We start from the raw sequence: 17,545 nt of genomic DNA, 5'->3' as shown, positions 1-17,545 counted from the left end.
GGGGCTAGGGGGAGTGAGAAGAGGGGTTTGCATTTTGTGTCTCACGGGACTAGTTCTGGGCATGGGGGCCTTTAGCAGCAATAGTTAAATAGTCCTGAGCGGCCCTGACAGCTGACTGTGCTCAGTTTGCAAGGACTGCTTGTATTAGAAGGCAACCGATTGTAATAGGACGTTCTGTCTAAATTATAGTCTCATTTTGCTCGCATCTTCTAAATTTGACGTTGATATGTATGTGAGGACAATCACAAGCTGTGCCCTGTGCCTCATTCTTGGTGCCAGGACAAGACTGCCGAGCTGTGAACCAGTAGATTTTGGGAGCGTGGTGCTGCTCTGAGAAGGAGGCAGAGTCCTACAGGGACAACAGCTGTGGAAACTTGCTCTCTCCATCAGTCGTTCCCTTAATACAGCCAAAATACACTTACAGGGAGGCTTGGATAGAAACACTGACCTGCTTTAAGATGATGACATGCTGGCCTCTGCGTGGCATCTTAAAGTGGTCTTAGGGAATAGGATTTTAGCTTGTCTCATTAAGGCGTGATCCAAACTGACTGCTCAGTGCTGGTGAAGGTCTTGATAAAGGCGGAGGGGGAGGCTTTTCGCGTTTTGCTCACGGTCTGACAGCGGCACAGGGGATGAAGTTGGACTGCACTTCCTCGCAAAAGGAGTTGCATATTTCTGGGGATCTCAGGGGTGGCACCAGGGGTGTGGTAGTTTACTCAGGCTTTTCTGCACTGTTTCAGGAGTGTATTTCACTTTTCTGTGAAGGATGATTCAATTTTCATTAACTGGCTGAAACTGTCGGTGAAAATACGAATTGTAAAGGTGTCTCTGACAGCTTGTGTAATTCAGAGCAAAATCATAAATTGCTTTCTCCTAGGCTGCCAAACACCTATCAAAATATATTAAACCTGGTTTAATTGGTTTGGGAAAGATTTAAGGAAGTGACCTTGCCAAAAATCTCGGCTCCTTTCCATTCTGAATGCCCCTCTCCCTAGAATCATCCCTTTTCCCAGGGTTTTGCTGCTTAAAAATGGTCTGTGCTCTTCCAGTGCTCTGTTTCCACGGCTTCCCAATCTCTGAATATCAATTAAGCCGCAGCGTTCGTGTTGGAAAGAGGCCTGAACCACAAATCCAGGTAGTGTGAGTGTTTCTAACGCGTGGCTTAGGCTGACTTGGCAAGTAGCTAAAGCTTGCTTTTCAGTGCTGCCCGTTGAAAATGAGTTTGTTCCCGGTGTTGGAGCATCCTTGCGTTTGACTCTCTTGCACAAAGCTGCAACAGTTTCCATGGGAAACATTCATAGGTGCTTAGAAGTAAAAACCCACTGTAAAAGGGTTGTGCTGAATTTTTTTAAAACAAAGCAAAAAGGTAGCTGAGCTGAAACAATCTGCACAAAATTCAATTAATCCTGCTAAAACAATCCTTGCAATCTGGATGATAGAGAATTAGTACAAAACATTTTTAAACTGAAAAACAAAACGGAAACAAATGTTTGATAATTTTTTTCATAATGCGACCTTAAAATACTAGTTTGTCATTTATACTGGCAATGAATTTTCAAGGGTTTAATTTTAGGTAGCTGACTTGATGACCATTGAAAATGCCTACGAAAGTTTTGGATTTGCCTTTTTGTGGCGGGGGGGTAGGGGATTCTTTAACTAGTGACTTAACTTAGCTACGTTGGCTTGATTAATCATTATCTAAACTAAAGGTGTGTTTGTGTGCACTCAGTGTGTCTGTAAGCCTGGCTTCAGTAGTTTCCCCGAGATAGAGGAGGGAGGGTCAGGAAGCGACGGCGGCGTAGCAGGAGTTTCGGGGAGCCGGCAGCGGCAGGCTGCTGCCAGCGGCTCTGTGCCGCGGCACCTAAGGGGGAGGAAAAGCCTCCTGCCGGGTGCTCGCTCTTGAAACCATCTCCTTAGGTCCTCAGCTTTCCTGAAACTTTGGATAGCTGCTAGTGCTTCTATCGTTTCATGCAGTTAGATAGAAAAATGTTTGGTTTCATGACACAGTAATTCTGCACAGGAGATGCTGAAATTAATAGCTTTGCTTTGAGCTCGGGGGTACTATGAGATTGTTGCAATTGTTTATTCTCTTAACGATCAGTTAAATAAAAAACTTCTGATTTGCTCTGTCTTGCCCAGAGATGACTGATAAGGAAGCGGTCAGCGCTGGCATGGGAGTTTTTGAGTCAGACTCATTGCTGCGAAGGCCAGGAAGAGGTGACTTTTTGGGAGCAGTTCCGCAGTGGTCAAAAGTTTGCCCCTTCCGGAGGAGCAGGACTGCTGCTGCTGCCCCCTCGCTAGCCGGGCTGCAGCTTTCAGGCAGCAGTGGCGAGGAGCTTTGGGAGACGCTGCCGAGTTTGCGTTTTTGGAGCCCTACGCGTCACGATGCCGGGCACCGTGTGGCTGTTCCTTGCGCTGAGCTGCGGTAGGTGATGGGCCAGGTGAGATGAGCGGAAGGAAGTCTAGCTGAGCAAAGTCCAAAACAGGATCTCAAGTCCTGTTTAAACTTCAGGTTCAAGTAAAGTGCAATAGGAACATAAACACTTATTAGTATGTCGATAAAGATCTGCTCCTGCAAATTACTGCCTTTCAATTATGTTTAACTTTAACTGAGTTACCTTTTCTGGATGCATACTTATGGCACACAACAGATGAACGCTGCACAGTTTCCTCCATAAGGGAAGAAGTGCGAAGGCTGGCTGTGTAAAATGCAGCCAGGTGCTTCATTCGCATTGATATAGCGATATGAAAAGATCACATACAGGTTTCTTTGCCCTGTGGTCTGCTAGCTTGATGAAACAATGCTCTTCAATGGCTTTAAATATTCACATATTTTTGCTGGAGTTGTCTTCCCTTTCTTCTGTGCAGGGTTTTTTTTAAGCTCCCTCTGCAGCTCACAGAACCAGAGCTCTAAACAATAACGTGCCAGGGAATATAAGTGATTTAGAAGTCAGAGTTGCACAGTACCAATAGTCATGGCAGGTAATATATTTAAGAGAAAAACGTCAGGCATCTACTCTTAATCAAATGGAAGATTTTTTTTTTTCCCCAGTGCTTTGTGATAAGATATGCATAGGGCTAGTGAAAGGATTGACTTCAGTGTACAAATCTCCCTTGGCAGACAACTGATGCAAATTGAATGCAGAAAGTGAAGAAGAGTTTCAAGCTGAATTTCCTAAGCTTTGACATTTTTTACAGGAGAGACTTGGCCAATATTAATTAGGAGCAGGAATTTGTACCCATTTATCCAACCTACTGTTTTGTTTTGTTCTTCCACCTTAGGACCTGAGCTTCTGAATGGAAGAGTACTTGTAAAACTTAGCTAGCAGGTCTGGGCCATACTGTCAAACTCTGTAAGTGCCTTGTAAGGGATCTAATCATACAGAAAGTTAGGTCTCCAAACTTATCCCATAAGGCACATCGTTTGGGATAGAAAATGACTTTTTCCTACTTAGTGGTTGCACTGACTTGATGCGACTTCTAATGGGTGCGAAAGAACTGCCTCTTTCTGCCCAATGCTCTCCTCGGCTAAGACAAGTTTCTGCTCCACTGATTCAATTTTTGGACCAAAACCATGTGATGTTGGATGGAGAAGTGAGGTTTATTTTGCTCAGGACAATGGCCAGGGACTTGCTGGTGTAGGATGTTGCCCCCGACACGCACACCAGTACTGGGAAATACTGGACTGCTGTGGTTTGGAGAATACCATACTTTAGCTCAAAGTTTAGCTTCTATGAAGCTGCACGTAGGGAGGCGTCGGGGCCCTGGCGGCCTGCTTAGGCTGCCTGCGAGTCTGCGAGAGCCGGCTGTTTCTCTTCAAGAGCTGAAAGCGAGCTTTCCTGATTTCTGAGTGTTTTTCCCTGGAAAAGAGGTGTGAGTTGGCTCGTCCCCAGCATGCACCAAGACGGAAGGAATTTTTTTGTACTTGTGGAAATTTCACTTCATAACTCTTGTTGATTCATTCTTGATCTTGTAAATGCTGGATATGTAAGTAATGTTTCCTTGACTGAAGCCCTTGCTGTTCTTTGCGCAGGATGGAAGCGAGGTGGGAGAAGGTGTTCTCTCCAAACTGGCCGTACCAAAGAGACGGACTCGGCCGGAGGATTTAGTTTAAGCACTAGAGACCAAAAAATGAGGGAAATGTTGAGGGGAATAAATTTTGTTCCTCTTCTGATTGCGTTCCCTTTACAAACTGGCTGGCTGAAGGACTAAATCATGCAGTGAAGAACCCTGAAATCAATGGGATGAAAATTAAATTCTTCGAACTGCTGTTTAAACTAGGGTCAGAAGCTCTTTTAATTTGAGAGGAGAGGTAACATTCTTGTTACTATGGGAAGATTTGAGGAATGAGTTTGGAAACTAGTGGTAGGAATTCAGCTCTGTTTTGTCTCTGTGCTCAGGTTTCAAAACTGACACAGGCTTAAATACGTAATGGTGTTTTGTTTTCTGTTTTTGAAGCTTTTACGATGCAAGGGAGTTAAATTCTTGTTTTTTTTCCAGTAACTCTGAGGACTATATTAAAAAGATGGAATTTAAACCAACCTACTCCAAAAAAGCAAAAATATTTTAATAGTAAAATCATGACCTGACATCACAAAATGTAAAGGAAAACTTCAAGCAGGGCTGGAACATTCCTGCTCGAGGTAGAAGGGACAGTGTGATGCTGGGAAGAAAGGAGGAGTGCGATGGTCTGGTGTACCTTGGCTATCATCTGTTTCAAGTAAAATAGGAATAGTGTAGTTCTCTGCAAGTCACTGAGATTTGCACTAAAATTAAGAACAGACAGAAAAAGGGGTTTTGTGTTTTTCTTTTCCCTCCTTGAGAGGGAGTTGGTGTGGATGGTGGCAAGGGAGGCACCTGTTAGAAGCAGTAGAGCCTGCTTGACTCACATGCTCAACACCTCTGTCAAACTTTTCCCCTTTCATTATCTCATCCTCATCAGCACAGCATCTCCCCAGCAGCAGTAATGCCTGGGAGAAACGTGCCATGAAGAGCATGGAACAGTCATTTCATTCCTTGGGGAAAAAAGGGATGCATCTCCTTCCTTCTTCCCCCACCTCCTCCTGGCCCCTGTAGGTTACCTGTTTCTTTTTTGGGCAGGTGGGCAAAGCAAGCAGACTGACAAGGGAATACTTATAGCTCATCTCCTGTTTATGTTCCATTCCTAGCAGCTGTGAAGAAAAGAAAATTCAGGCAGGAATGGTAAGGGTGGCGAACGAAGACCATTTGCTACTGTGTAGGTCGTACGAAGTGCTTCAAAATGCAAAGATGAACACTTCCCACATCTTACTGGTGTTGCCTTTTTTGTGTCTCTCCTCAACCTGATTAAAAGGGTGGGGGGGGGGAGAAATACAAGGAACAGTACTGCTGCTCAGACCAGTTCTCATTTACTTGACCTTCATCCTCAGGAACATTGCCCTCTGGAGGCAGTGGGTGCAAAATGTTCTTTTCAGGTCAAAATACAACCTCTCAAGTGGGACGTGAGCAAGGACATAGTGGCAAAGGCAACAAGAAATGAGTTCAAGCCGGTGGGTTTTAATCAGAAGCCTGATGCTTGGGCTGGGGGAGACAAGCTGTGTATGATTAACTGCACAGCAGCAGTTCGGGTTTGTTGAAAACTGCAGCGTGCTCCTAAGGGATGTGGGGTTCCTCTGCCTTCGCAGCAGCCTTATTCCAGGAGCCCTGCTCCCAAGCACAGGGCCTTTCCCTGCTCCTCTCTGCTCTCAGCTCAAGTCTTTAGCTTTTTTGCATGCCAGGTTGCTGCAGGGCAGCAAAACTGTGCGTTTTGGCTGTTGCTTTTGCAATGGTAAGAGCTATATCTGGGTGACAATACATGTTTCATCGTGTAGCAAACTTTCAAACAGAAGCATGACGTGTTCCTTGGGGAAAAGAAAAAAAGAAAAAAAATCATGTAATATTAACTTTGTGAATGTATCCTGACAGTGCAGCAAAAAATTGGAGGAAGCCTGCCACGCAGGATTAATTATTTGTTGAATAAATCCCTGGTAATAAAGTTGAAAATCTCAATCTGTCTCTGAAATTGAGTCCAAAGGGAAATTGTGCGAGATGGCTCAGGAGTCCAGATGTCTTGCAAGCATGAAGGTGGAAAAGGAGGGGCTGAAAGATGCAGGAAAAGACCCTTGATGCCTGAGGTGAGGGACTGATGCAGGTACAAGCCAGCTCCTGAACTGCGCACTCTTGCTGCATTTTGAGGCTGAAGTGCAATTTTAGGAATGTCCCATTAGCTATTTTTCCCTATTTCCTTTTTTCATCTTTAGCTCGCTTCCTTTGAATGCTGGCTTGTAACAAAGAAAAAGTTAAGGGAGGAGGAAGGACAGTGTAAAAAAATTTTTTTTCTTTTTTTTTGAAAAAAGAGAGTAGGTATGTGATGCTTGGAGGTGTGAAGGTGTGAATAGGGTGACTAATGTGCCTGACAGTGGAGGGGATGGAGCTGCAAAGGCCAGTCCTGTGCTGGCTGGAAGGAGGGTAAGGTCTACTTGCTTCTCTCCCATAGGAAGTGTTTCTGCATAGCTGAGGTAGCAATAAGATACCAAGTGTTCAGGATGAAACTGAGTTCAGAGCCAGCTATAAGGGATGTGAGCAGAGCTCAGCTGAGAAGGCAGAAATGCTCTTGCATCTGTTGATGTGCTCAGAGTGCTGTAAAGGCTCATATTTGGAGGACTTTCCCTGCAAACTCTGTGCAGAAATGTTAGCGGTTTTGGTATGATATGCACTGTGGGATTTGGGCACCAGATTTCTGGTCAGAATGGTGTTTTGTTCTGTCTATCTTCTGCTTTGTGAACACAGGAGGGGGGGAAGCAAAGCAGGAGAAGACCCAGAGATTTATGGTGAAAGGACTGTTTAACAGTGATGAAAAAACATCAAACTGAATACAGGAACATATGTAGTTGGATGCCTGTAGTAGGTGAATTCCCGAAGTGAAGGAAAGATCATTGAAGGGAGTTTTTCTGCACTTCTGGGGCGGTGCCTTGGGTTACTGGGACTGCTCAGGGAAGCTGGCAGCAAGTTTTGCCATTGAGGTTCTAACCAGGAGGTCTCAGAGTAACCAGTGCTGGAGCCAGAAAAAGCTGTTCGGTTCTTCATGCTGTGGAAGTGGGCACAGAGGAAAATAGCAGTTGCTGGTTGAGAAGATGAGCTGCTTCAGATCTGATTAAGGCAGCCTCAGTTCAAGTCCCTTCATAGACTGTGAAACGGATGTTGCAGCTGGCACTTGCAAACGCGTCTTTTGAAATTTGTTATGGGTGAAGTCTCTTACACAGGGGATGCTGTCTTTCACTAAGTCTGCAGCGTGAGTGTCAAATGCAGGTTATGACTTAGCATGTTTTGCTGGTGTATTGGATTGAATTCGAGTTGCACCTCTTTTCTATGTCGTCTTTTTCTGGCCAGTTTTTTTCTAGTTTTAATCAGGCTTTGGAGGCCTGGGTACCCTAAAGGCATTTGATCATTTGGTAATTATGTGAAATACAGAACATGAGCTCTGCCAGATTGCTCCCTCTTTTCCCGTCAGACAGCACTTGCTGCCTTGCTGGTAGCCAAAAGGCTGTTTTTCTGGTACAGCTTTGATTAACCTTCCTGTCACCAGTGTAGAATCGAGCTTGCTACATTGCGACCTCTTAGAGGTGCTGGTATTTTGCTTTTGGGCTGTCTAATGTACACCTGGACCGGGCTGGAGGATGCGTTAGCTTTAGGCAGAGGACCGGGATTTCTACTCTTGCTCCCTTAATCTTCCTGGAAGTTGAGCTGTTGCATAACCCTGCACCTTTTAACATGTATCTCACTGCAGACAAGATGGGATAGGAAGGATTTGAATGAGTGTGAAAAACATTCCTGCTTCGATTCCCTTCAGACCCACAAAGCCATGTCGGTATATAAACCTTCTGATTTCAGTGGTCTGGCTTTGCTGCCTTTCACACCGCAAATATTATTCACTGCTTATTTCAGAAGTAGTAAACATGTCCATCTCGGTTGAAACATGGATGTAGTTATTCTGTGCTGCTTTGCTCAAGCGATGAGCTCTTGCCAAAGCACTTGCAGACAACTGACTGAGATGTGGTCAGTAAAGCTCGAGACAAGGGTCCTGCTCCGACCCCCGACGGCTTCAGTCCGGGACTTGGTTCCTCTGTCACATTTGTGTAAAGCTGTTGAGTTGCAGATATTGGATAAAGGGTACATGAATTTCTCTTCATCTCAATTTTAAAACAGTATGCGGCCTCCAGAATGAAAATGATTAATGTTTGCTTAAGCTCTGATTAATGTTAGGTGGCAGAAGATGACGTTTAGGTCTCTGCTGACTTTGAGCTCATTTGCCTTTTTTTCCCCCCCTTCTCCCCTAGCCAGCTGAGACTGTCGTCTCAGATGAGAAGTTTCCGAGAGCAGCGTTGCTATTGCAAGGTGCAGCTCAGAACCAGAGGCGCCCGGAGTGACAGATGCGCTTAGTTTAACCAGAGGCCCTTCCTCTAAAATGTAATGGCAGGGTATTTCTGTATGGTTAATGAAAATATACAGTTGTTTCACATCTGAATCAAGGCGAAAGAACTGTCAAAGGTTTTGCAACAGGTTAAATCTGGGGGGGATTCCTCAGCTTTTGATTAGTCATCTACCACATCCTATTTTCCAACCCTGTTCCTGCGTATATGAAGGTAGGAGACTTTCGGAATTAGCTTATACCTGTGAAATACCCAGACCTTATGTTAGAGTCTTTGCAGGTGGCAGCTGATTATATCTTTGAATTGTGTAGCTATTCTGCAGTGGGATAGAGCTGGGTTTAGAAGGTTTTAGGGCTGTCTGAAAACAGCTACTAAATTTTTGGGCTGCCATGCAAATCTGGTAGCAAGGGGAACTCTTGGTGTGTTGTATTTTAAAAATAGAAGATGAATGTCATGTAAAGGGGAAGAGTAAAGGAATAAAAAGCAGGTAGCTGCAAGTGCCTGCTCTGCTATAGAATTGGGTGAAGCAAATACGTAAAAGGTGCTTTGTGAAAGTGCTCTGAAAAGGCAGTTTTGTATCTAACTATAAATTCTGCACAATTACTGTTGTATCTACTGTGGCACTTTTTTTAGAAGCATTAAAATTGAAGTTGCTGGCTTCAAATAGGAAAAGTTATTGCTTTTTTTGAAACTTGCTCTAGAGGCTTCACCTCTTTATTTGAAACTTGGTATTGAATTCAAGCTGAAAACTGGCTTACCTGTGATGTGCAGCTTGTGACGATTGCAGCTTCTCGGTTTTTGGCCATGGTGATGGCAAGACAGGGGAATTGGACTTATCCAAGGTGTATGGTGCTTTTATTTTTTTTATTATTATTTTTCATTTTTTCTCCTCCAGGCGAGGTGGTTTCCTGGTTGCTTAGCAGTAATATGTAGGTGTTTCAGCGCTGTAAACTTGCTATTTTCAAATGTTAAAAGGCAAATTTACCCTTTGGTTTCCAACATAAAGGCTTTCTTTAAGCATTTCTTTTTCCAAAATATGTAACTTCTCACTGAAACTCAGTTACAGCTGTTTAACGCCCAGTTCCCTTCTGCTGGTAACTGCCTGCTTGACCCAACTGTGAGGAGCTGAAAATGCTACTGTAGCCACAAGCAAAATTGAAGATGACTTCATTGATTTTCCTTGTCAAGGCTGAGGGAGGGAAAAAGGAGTATAAATGCAACATAAATTAGACTATATTTCCAGAGGTGTCAAGGTACTGACCAGCTGGGCATAATTCCCACTCTCAAGACTAGGGTGGTTGGGGCTTTTTTCGATTTGTATAGCAGGTTTCAGAAGAAAAGTGAAGTAGTTGAGAAATCTGTCTTAAGTAAGCTGTTGAAAGCAACCTAACTAAAAATGAAAGTCTGGACAATTTGGCAGAGAAATAATCAACAGCCTGGACTTTGTTTGCAAACTTCAGTCTGAAATTTTCTGAAAGCAAGCCCTACCTATGCGGTACTGTTATGGAAATGCAGGTTTGGCAACTGCATTGCAAAAACACACCAAAAGAAGAAGAAACAAAACAAAACAAAAAAAAGAAACTAGAATTGGACTGTAACTGTTGAAAAATCTGATGCTGGGTCAGGATAGGAGAACTGCTCTTGGGCCTTGTTCCATCTAAAATGGGGCTTTCCTGTGCTAGGGTTGTAGTTTAATTGTTGGGGTTTTCTGGTTTGTAACCAATATAAAATACTTGTCCTGGAAGGTGGACTTTCTGGGTATAAATAATTAAAGTTGGTCTCATTCTAGATTGTTATGAGCAAGCATAGTCCCTTTTTTACAGCTCAGTGTCAGTTTATTTTGGACAATGTGTTCTTTTTTCATGAACGGTCATACTTGCTACTAGTATCTTAGTTTGGCCTCCCTCTCTCTGTTGTAAGGATGAGAAAATTTCCTAAGTCAGTAGAGGAAACCTGAGACTGACACCCTTGCTCCATAATTTCCTGATCCTCGCCCATTGTTATGCTAGTTTTTTTTACCCCCTTTGAAAACTGCCGCTTTGTGCAACTTCTCCCTTTGTGTCTGCATAAAACTTCAAGTTGAATTTTTAAAAATGATTACGTTCAGGTGGCATCTGGCTTTAAAAATGTGTTTTATGAAAAAAATCACAGCTGTGCTGTTGTGCGTTCTCCTTAAACTATGCGAATTGACAGTGAGATGCGTAGAGGTAGACTTGGCTGTGGGGGCAAACCCTGCTGGGGGACAGATGGCCCGAGAAGATGCTGTTCCTGACGGGTGCTCCTGGTCTGCGGTTACCCTGGGGCGGAGGGAGGAAATGCCTAGCGCAGGCGTTCGGATGAATGGTGGCGGGAGAGGGGACAGGAGGTGGTAGCGGGGCGCGATTCCGGCAGACGAGTGCGACTGAACATTTGTCTTTTTTTGCTGTGTTTGATTTTTCCAGGTGCATCAGAGGCTTTCTCCTTGGCAGAGCCTCAGAGTGGTCTATTGCAGTACAGTAGTGCCCTCTGATGGTGAGTACTGGCGTAGTGAAGTTTGGGCTCACTTTTGACTTCACTAACTTAAATCATGTTCCCTGAACCCCTTCTGGTTGAGGATTTTTTTGGATAGGAGGTAATCTAGTTGTGAACTGGGGAAGTGACAGAACAAAGCAAGTCAAGAAGAATTAAAGAAGCAGTCTACTCTTGCAATAACCATCTTTACAAAACTAGACAGGCTTTATGAAGGAAGATATAATTATGCCCAACTATCTAAAATTTTGCTAGACTTTTTGCTGATGTATGCCTGTGGTCTGTGTGATACCTACCTTCTGGGATACAGTGTGCCTCATGAACTTTATGTAATGAAAATACCGTTGATACCTGTCGCTTAAGTGGTTGAAAGCACTGTGCTTGCTGCTGTGAATAAGCTGTGAAGCCAAGTGCGTTTTGTTTCTTTATTGAAGTTCTGGGACAGCTCAGACATTGAGCTTTTTTCATAACATCATCATAGCACAAAGCAAGAGAATGCACTGCCAAAGTAGGTGCAACTTTGTAAAAATCTCTGTTTGCCAAAATACAGAGAGGAAACAAACAGCTTTGAGATCGCTGCCTACTTAGCATCTCGTGCTGTGCGCGAAGGATGGAGCGCTTGTGCTGACTGACGCGAGCAGTTAGTGGATCCTCTCCCTGCCAAGGCTTGTTAGTAATGCCTGAAGTGTAATAAAGCAAAGGGCTCAGCCACAAGTGCTTCCCCTGTCAGGATAATGACCATGCGCAAACACAGCGAGAATGTGACTGCTGCAGGGAGCTTGGGAAGGAGCTGCAATAAAAACTAGAAGGCTTAAATAGATGGAAATGTAGATTAATACAAGACTGAGAGGATCATGTAAAGCTCATAGATACATGCCTGACCTAATGATGTCTGATTTGTCCCTTCTGATACTATGCTTGAATATTCCTCTGGTTACTACTTCTAATAACTTTGCCATTACCAGCAGTAAAAGTTCCATTCTGATTTCTTTGGCCATCCTTTTTATTTTACTGTACATTATTTTGGCCTAATGTATTGTTTAAGCTCTTATGCAAGAACAAAAAAAATCTTGAAAATTACCAGTGATGTGTTACTAGCTCACATATGGTTGAGTCAAAACTTTGTGGCGCAGAGATGGAATTGCTGCCTCAGAACAGCTTTGTGCTTAACACTGTGTAAAGCTTTAAAATCCTCGATTACCTTAGTTAGTGGCACACCTGGCCAAGTTTTAGGTGACTGTAAAATGTAAGTGAAATACACTTGTATACAATTACTTTCCTTGACTTTTCCCATATATTTAAATACTGGTTTGAAATTTCATCAGTGATGATAAGCCAGAACGTTAGCTGTATAATTAGTGGGATGCCAGAATGCTTTGTCCCCTTGGTTACTTGTATTTGTCTTGAAGCAAGCAATCCACAGGGTTGTCAGAATAGAGGAAAGCAAGGTAGACAGCCATAAATCAGTGTTTTGTTTAACACTTACTGAAGTTGTGTCTTGCTGCCTTTTTACTACTTTAATTTGACTCTGAGCTGTTCCCTCTCCAATGCAGTAAAAATTTGACCAGGCATTACTTGTGTGGGAGGGGAAGAGAGGGTCAAAGTGGAATTATGAACTCTCCCACTGGTGAGTTATGTTAGAAAGAGTGACTTTTACAAGCTTTATGTGAGTGGGAAGCATAACAGCTGTAATTCTGGATTTACCGAACCTGTCCTCCTAAGGAAATAATTTGTTCTTTAACACTTCACCTAAGCTGGAAATCCTTGAAAAAGGTTTTGTCTTGTCACCAACACTGAAGACTTTTGGTACAGACCTACCTATCATTTTTATCACCTGCATCTGCTCTGCACAAGGTTAAAGTGTGGCAAAGACTGGCACTGTATGTACTTCCTTCAATGCTGGCAGTAACAGAGCTGCAGTTGTGTTGCAACAAAGGCGATGATGGACAGAAAAGTGTTGGTGCAAATGGTGTTTTTTTGTTTTACTTATTATGCTGTACAATAAAGAAACTGGCTTACTAGCTGTATAATCAAAGTAGCATTGTAAATAAAAACATTTTTCATGTGAACTGAGTTCTCTACAACAGCCTTGTGGTTTCGTAATGACTACCTAAGTTAATATTGTATATGCTACTCACAGAACCAATGAAATTAATACTTAAGTGGCTATTTTAAACTTCTAAACATGTTAATCATTTCTTTTGAGCCTGCTATCTCAAGTAGAAAATTCACAAATGTAGTTAATGCTAATCTATTTCTTACCAGTCTCTTGCACAAATACTTGAGTTGAAAGAAAGCAAAATCTGATAGCTGGTGTCAAAACAGCTGCTGATATGGAGCTTGAATTTCTGTTTAACTGTCCAAATAAACTGGCAGTTTGCGTATCTTTTTTCAGTAAATATCTGACTGTAGTCTGAATTTTAAGCTTTGAAACACTTAAGCTATTGAAATCCTGTCAGCTGTCTGGTTCTTCAGAATAGGTGTTATAGGTTTCCAAATAGTAGAGCCTCTTGAGAGGCTTTAGTCATTTCAGATGTCATGTGTGGTCACTTCCACCTAGTCTTTGATGATGACACGAGAACCTCTTTGTCAACACTGGATAGCAATCCTTCAGAAAAAGAGGAAAAATGTACTCTTGCCATTGCGTGCTTGATTCAATACATGAAGACACACGATGGTAAACTCAAAGCTCGAGACAACTATGTTCTTGCCTTTTAAAAATAAGTAGTACTGCGCGTCCTTTCTCAACATCCATGAGCCTCTTTCTTGAAAAAGGGATGTTGCTCCAAGATTTATCCTGATGTGCAAAGTATCCTGTAGTAAACTCAGTGATCATTTGGCTACAAATCTCTGAAAGGAGGCATAAAGGTGGCAGAACTTGCCTAATACTGGCATGCTGAGCAGTAGTTTCCTTTGGTAGTTAAAATTACTTTATTTGCCTCTACTTCCAGCACGGACCTCTTTAGACCAAGTAGTTTTGATGTTAGCTGCTAAAATTGACTTGCAATGTCAATATGTCAGTTAAATCAGTTTAAGTAGATGGAGTACGTGTAGTAGGCCGAAGCTACAACAGGTGGGAAGGCTAAGCCAGCTGCAGCGTGGGTGGGTGACTGCATCATCTCCTGAGATGTGGCAAGTGCTCTATGCAACAAAAATGATCTTATGTTTTTACATAAGGAGAATACACAACAACTTGAAGTGGATCGTTCTTTTAGGTGTGTGCTACTCTCTCTGAGCAGCTACAGCCTTTAGGAAATTTCGACTGTTTGTGACTTGGTAAAGGGCACAGAGAATAAAAGCTCCAATTTTGTTCTCTCTTTTCTTTTTTCCTATCCGTATGAATATCCCAAAGCATGCAGAGCATGCTGCTAGTAAAATAATAACTAGCTTACAGTTTGTATAAGTCACTGCAATAAATTTTAGCAGGGTGCAGTGGCATTGCAGAATTACAGAATAGCCAATGGTGGAAAGCAGCATCTGGAGATTGTTTAGTTCAAACCCCTCTTCAAAGCAGGGTCAACTGGAGCAGGTTCCTTGGGACCTTGTCCAGTTGGCTTTTGAATATCCCCAGAGATGGAGACACTGCAACCTCTCTGAGCAACCTGTTCCACGTGGTTGACCGCTCTCACCAAAAAAACCAATTCTTATGTTTAAATGGAATTTTTTGTATTTCAATGTGTGCCCATTGCCTTTTGTTCTGTCACTGATCACCTCTGAGAAGAGCCTGGCTCCATCTTCCTTACACATGCTCCATCCTGCCCCCCTCCCTAAAATCAGGTGTTTATATGCATTGATAAGATTTCTCCCTCTCCCCCCAAATGTACTTTCTCTTTTCCAAGCTCAACTCTTCTAGTTCTCTGAGTTTCTCTTAAAATGTCAGATGCTTCAACCCTTCATCATCATCAGGGCCATCCACTGGGCTCACTTGAGTTCGTCTGTCTCTCTTGGCTTGGGGAACCCAGCACTGGGCACAGCACCTCAGACAAGGCCTCACCCATGCTCAGGGGAAGGATGGTCTCCCTTGACCTGCTAGTAGTGCTCCTTCTAATGCAGTCTAGGAGGCTTTTGGCCTTTGCTGCAAGAGCATATGGCTGGCTCATGTCCAAGTTGATGTCCACCAGGAGCCCCTGCTCTGTTTCTGCCAAGCTGCTCTTTAGCTGGTCAGCCCCCAGCGTGTACTGGTATACCCTTAAGAACGTATTTGGAAAAGCTTCTGACAGCCCTCAAGAAAAGGAGAGTGTTTTTTTTTATTCTTTTTACGTACACCTAAGAAGTAACATCTGTCTTCTGAAGTACAAAGTGTATTGATCCCATGAATTTTGGATGAAATGACCTTGAAGCTTAAACTCAGTGAATGCCGTTCCTGCAGCCCCATACTCCTGACTGTTCCCTTACATGTTTGTTGCCTCTGTACAAAGAGGAAGAAACCAGAACTAAACAAGAATAAAAGTGTTTGAAGTAGATCCTTCCTTGAGGTCTCCTACTGTGTGGTCTGTCTTTGTCTTCTGGGCTGTAAATCTCTAAATTGTGCAGTATTTTGTGTTCTGCAGTCCAAAATACTTTGGTTCTCAAAAACTAATGGAAATATACTGTGCTGTTATGTGCTGCTCTTAGATACCAGGTTACATTTACCATAAAGGTGATTGTGCTAAGAGTAGGTATATTTATGTTCTACTTTTACTTTTCCACAAAACATTAGAAGCTTAATAGATATGGCTAAGTTAATAAGAATGGAAACCTCTGCTGTCCTTTAGTTTTCAGGTTTGGAGGACACATCTCTTGATGTAGGATAAGCCAAAATTTTTTAATTTCTGCTTCACATTCAGTTCATAACCATATTTGTCTTGTCTCTATAGGACAAATGTAGAACTGTTACAGGAAAGTCTGTTATGTTTTTAAGGATAACTTGTATTTTTATTTTCTTCCTAGAAGTGACAGTGGTTTACCAAAACGGGTTACCTGTTATTTCTGTGAATCTTCCATCCCGACGTGAACGTTGCCAGTTCACGCTTAAACCTATCTCAGACTCAGTTGGTGTATTCCTACAACAGCTACAAGCGGAGGACCGGGGAATTGATCGGGTTGCAATCTACTCAGCAGGTACTATAGCGTGCAGACTAATCGATTTACTTGTTTGCTGGCTATTTTTGTCTAGCGTGTAACTTTCCAAGTAAAAGCTCGTCATGGAGTGAGTTCTTGGATGCTCTGGAAAAAGCGGAATTGAGTGGGAATATTCAGTTAGTTGTCTGCATGTATTCAGGTTTGCTAAGGAAATATTTGACTGTAGAGTGAATAAAGAGGAAGCAGTTTCTAGTGGTTAGCTTCAGACTTGAAGATTCTCTAACAATAAAAGACATAATCTTCATTGTTTCTCCACTTACATCTAAATGACTTCGAAATATTGAGCAAGAGTGTAGTAGCCCACGCTGCAGCACTTATCATGTTAATTGTGTGGATATAGCAGCCCAGGAGCACTGCAAAGTTATACTAGTTTTCTGGAGAGATTGATGCTTGAGGTTCTGAAGATGGCAACTGATGATGTAAGGTTGATGCTCAGAATGCAAATCACTGTTACTGATAATTGGAAAGCCTATTTCAGGGTATTAATGAAAATATGAATAGCTGTGGTTTTTAGTTGTTTTTGCCTGAAGGCTCTCATAATCTTGCTAAATATGCTTTCTCAATTTACCTTTATCAGGATTAATGTCTAAGTTTTAGGTGAGTGCTTCCTACTGTTTAGTCTGAAGATTCAAGTTGCCTGTATAGAGATTCCAATCAATTTGTAAGGAACTGGGTGTAAAAAGTGGTGCAGGGGAAACAGTATTTTACTTGGCTATTAAAACTTAATCGTATTTCAGTTAAAACGTCCCATTTTATTGTGTCTAATTCAAATGCTACTTATGCTAGCACCAAAGCTCTGAAGCGTTGTTAGGGTGTCTTAGGAGAGTGATGTAAGAACAGATATTTCATGGAAGGCCTTGGCCTGGGAGGGAGTTGCTGCCAAAGCTATCAAATTTAAAAGATGGAAATAGTCATCTTTGATGCTAGCATGGAGAGATGAAAGTCACTGAAGTGAGTTGTACTGCAGAATGTAGTAAAATATTCAAGTATTATATGGTGAGATGAAGGGTACTTATTTTTATAAGACGGCCCTAAAAATAACATATTTAGAAAAATAACTGTATACGTTGTTTAGCTAGTGTTTGCCATGTGAGATCTCTTAATCTATGTATCTAGTTTTAAAAAGAGTATTGTAGATGAAAAACAGTCCTACAACTAGATTTGGGATACTGTTACAACAAGGTTAGGGCAAGCATAGCACATTTAGATGCTTTGTTTCTACTGTTTAATGTATTCATCTCTGTTTGCCTTACAGATGGCACACGTGTTGCCTCCTCCACAGGCATAGATCTGCTTCTGCTGGATGACTTCAAACTGATCATTAATGATGTCACATACCTTGTTAGACCACCAAAGAGAGGTAAACTCACTTGGTTCTGGTAAACTCCAAAAACACTTTTCAGTGTTCAGTTCCCTGTAAATGCAGCAGGCTTTACTAACCTGTAAAAATAACAGTTCGTGTTCTTGAA

The 17,545-nt window shown here is 42.5% G+C and overlaps 1 protein-coding gene across 3 annotated transcripts in view; it reads left to right on the top strand.

Moving 5' to 3' along the window:
* The window catches only part of MCU (mitochondrial calcium uniporter), a 96,932-nt gene that overhangs the window by 70,416 nt on the left and 8,971 nt on the right, over positions 1-17,545 (top strand). For all 3 annotated transcript variants that reach the window (XM_064513606.1, XM_064513604.1, XM_064513605.1), the window contains exons 2-4: positions 10,889-10,958; positions 15,885-16,055; positions 17,332-17,436. In XM_064513606.1, the coding sequence (XP_064369676.1) occupies positions 10,889-10,958; positions 15,885-16,055; positions 17,332-17,436 (346 nt within the window). The remainder of the gene's footprint in view (positions 1-10,888; positions 10,959-15,884; positions 16,056-17,331; positions 17,437-17,545) is intronic.

Source organism: Dromaius novaehollandiae, chromosome 6 (genome assembly GCF_036370855.1).
Source record: "Dromaius novaehollandiae isolate bDroNov1 chromosome 6, bDroNov1.hap1, whole genome shotgun sequence".
NCBI classification, from domain to species: Eukaryota; Metazoa; Chordata; class Aves; order Casuariiformes; family Dromaiidae; genus Dromaius; species Dromaius novaehollandiae.
The sequence above is the reverse complement of the archived record's forward strand: the minus strand, read 5'-3'. Positions and strand labels throughout refer to the sequence as shown.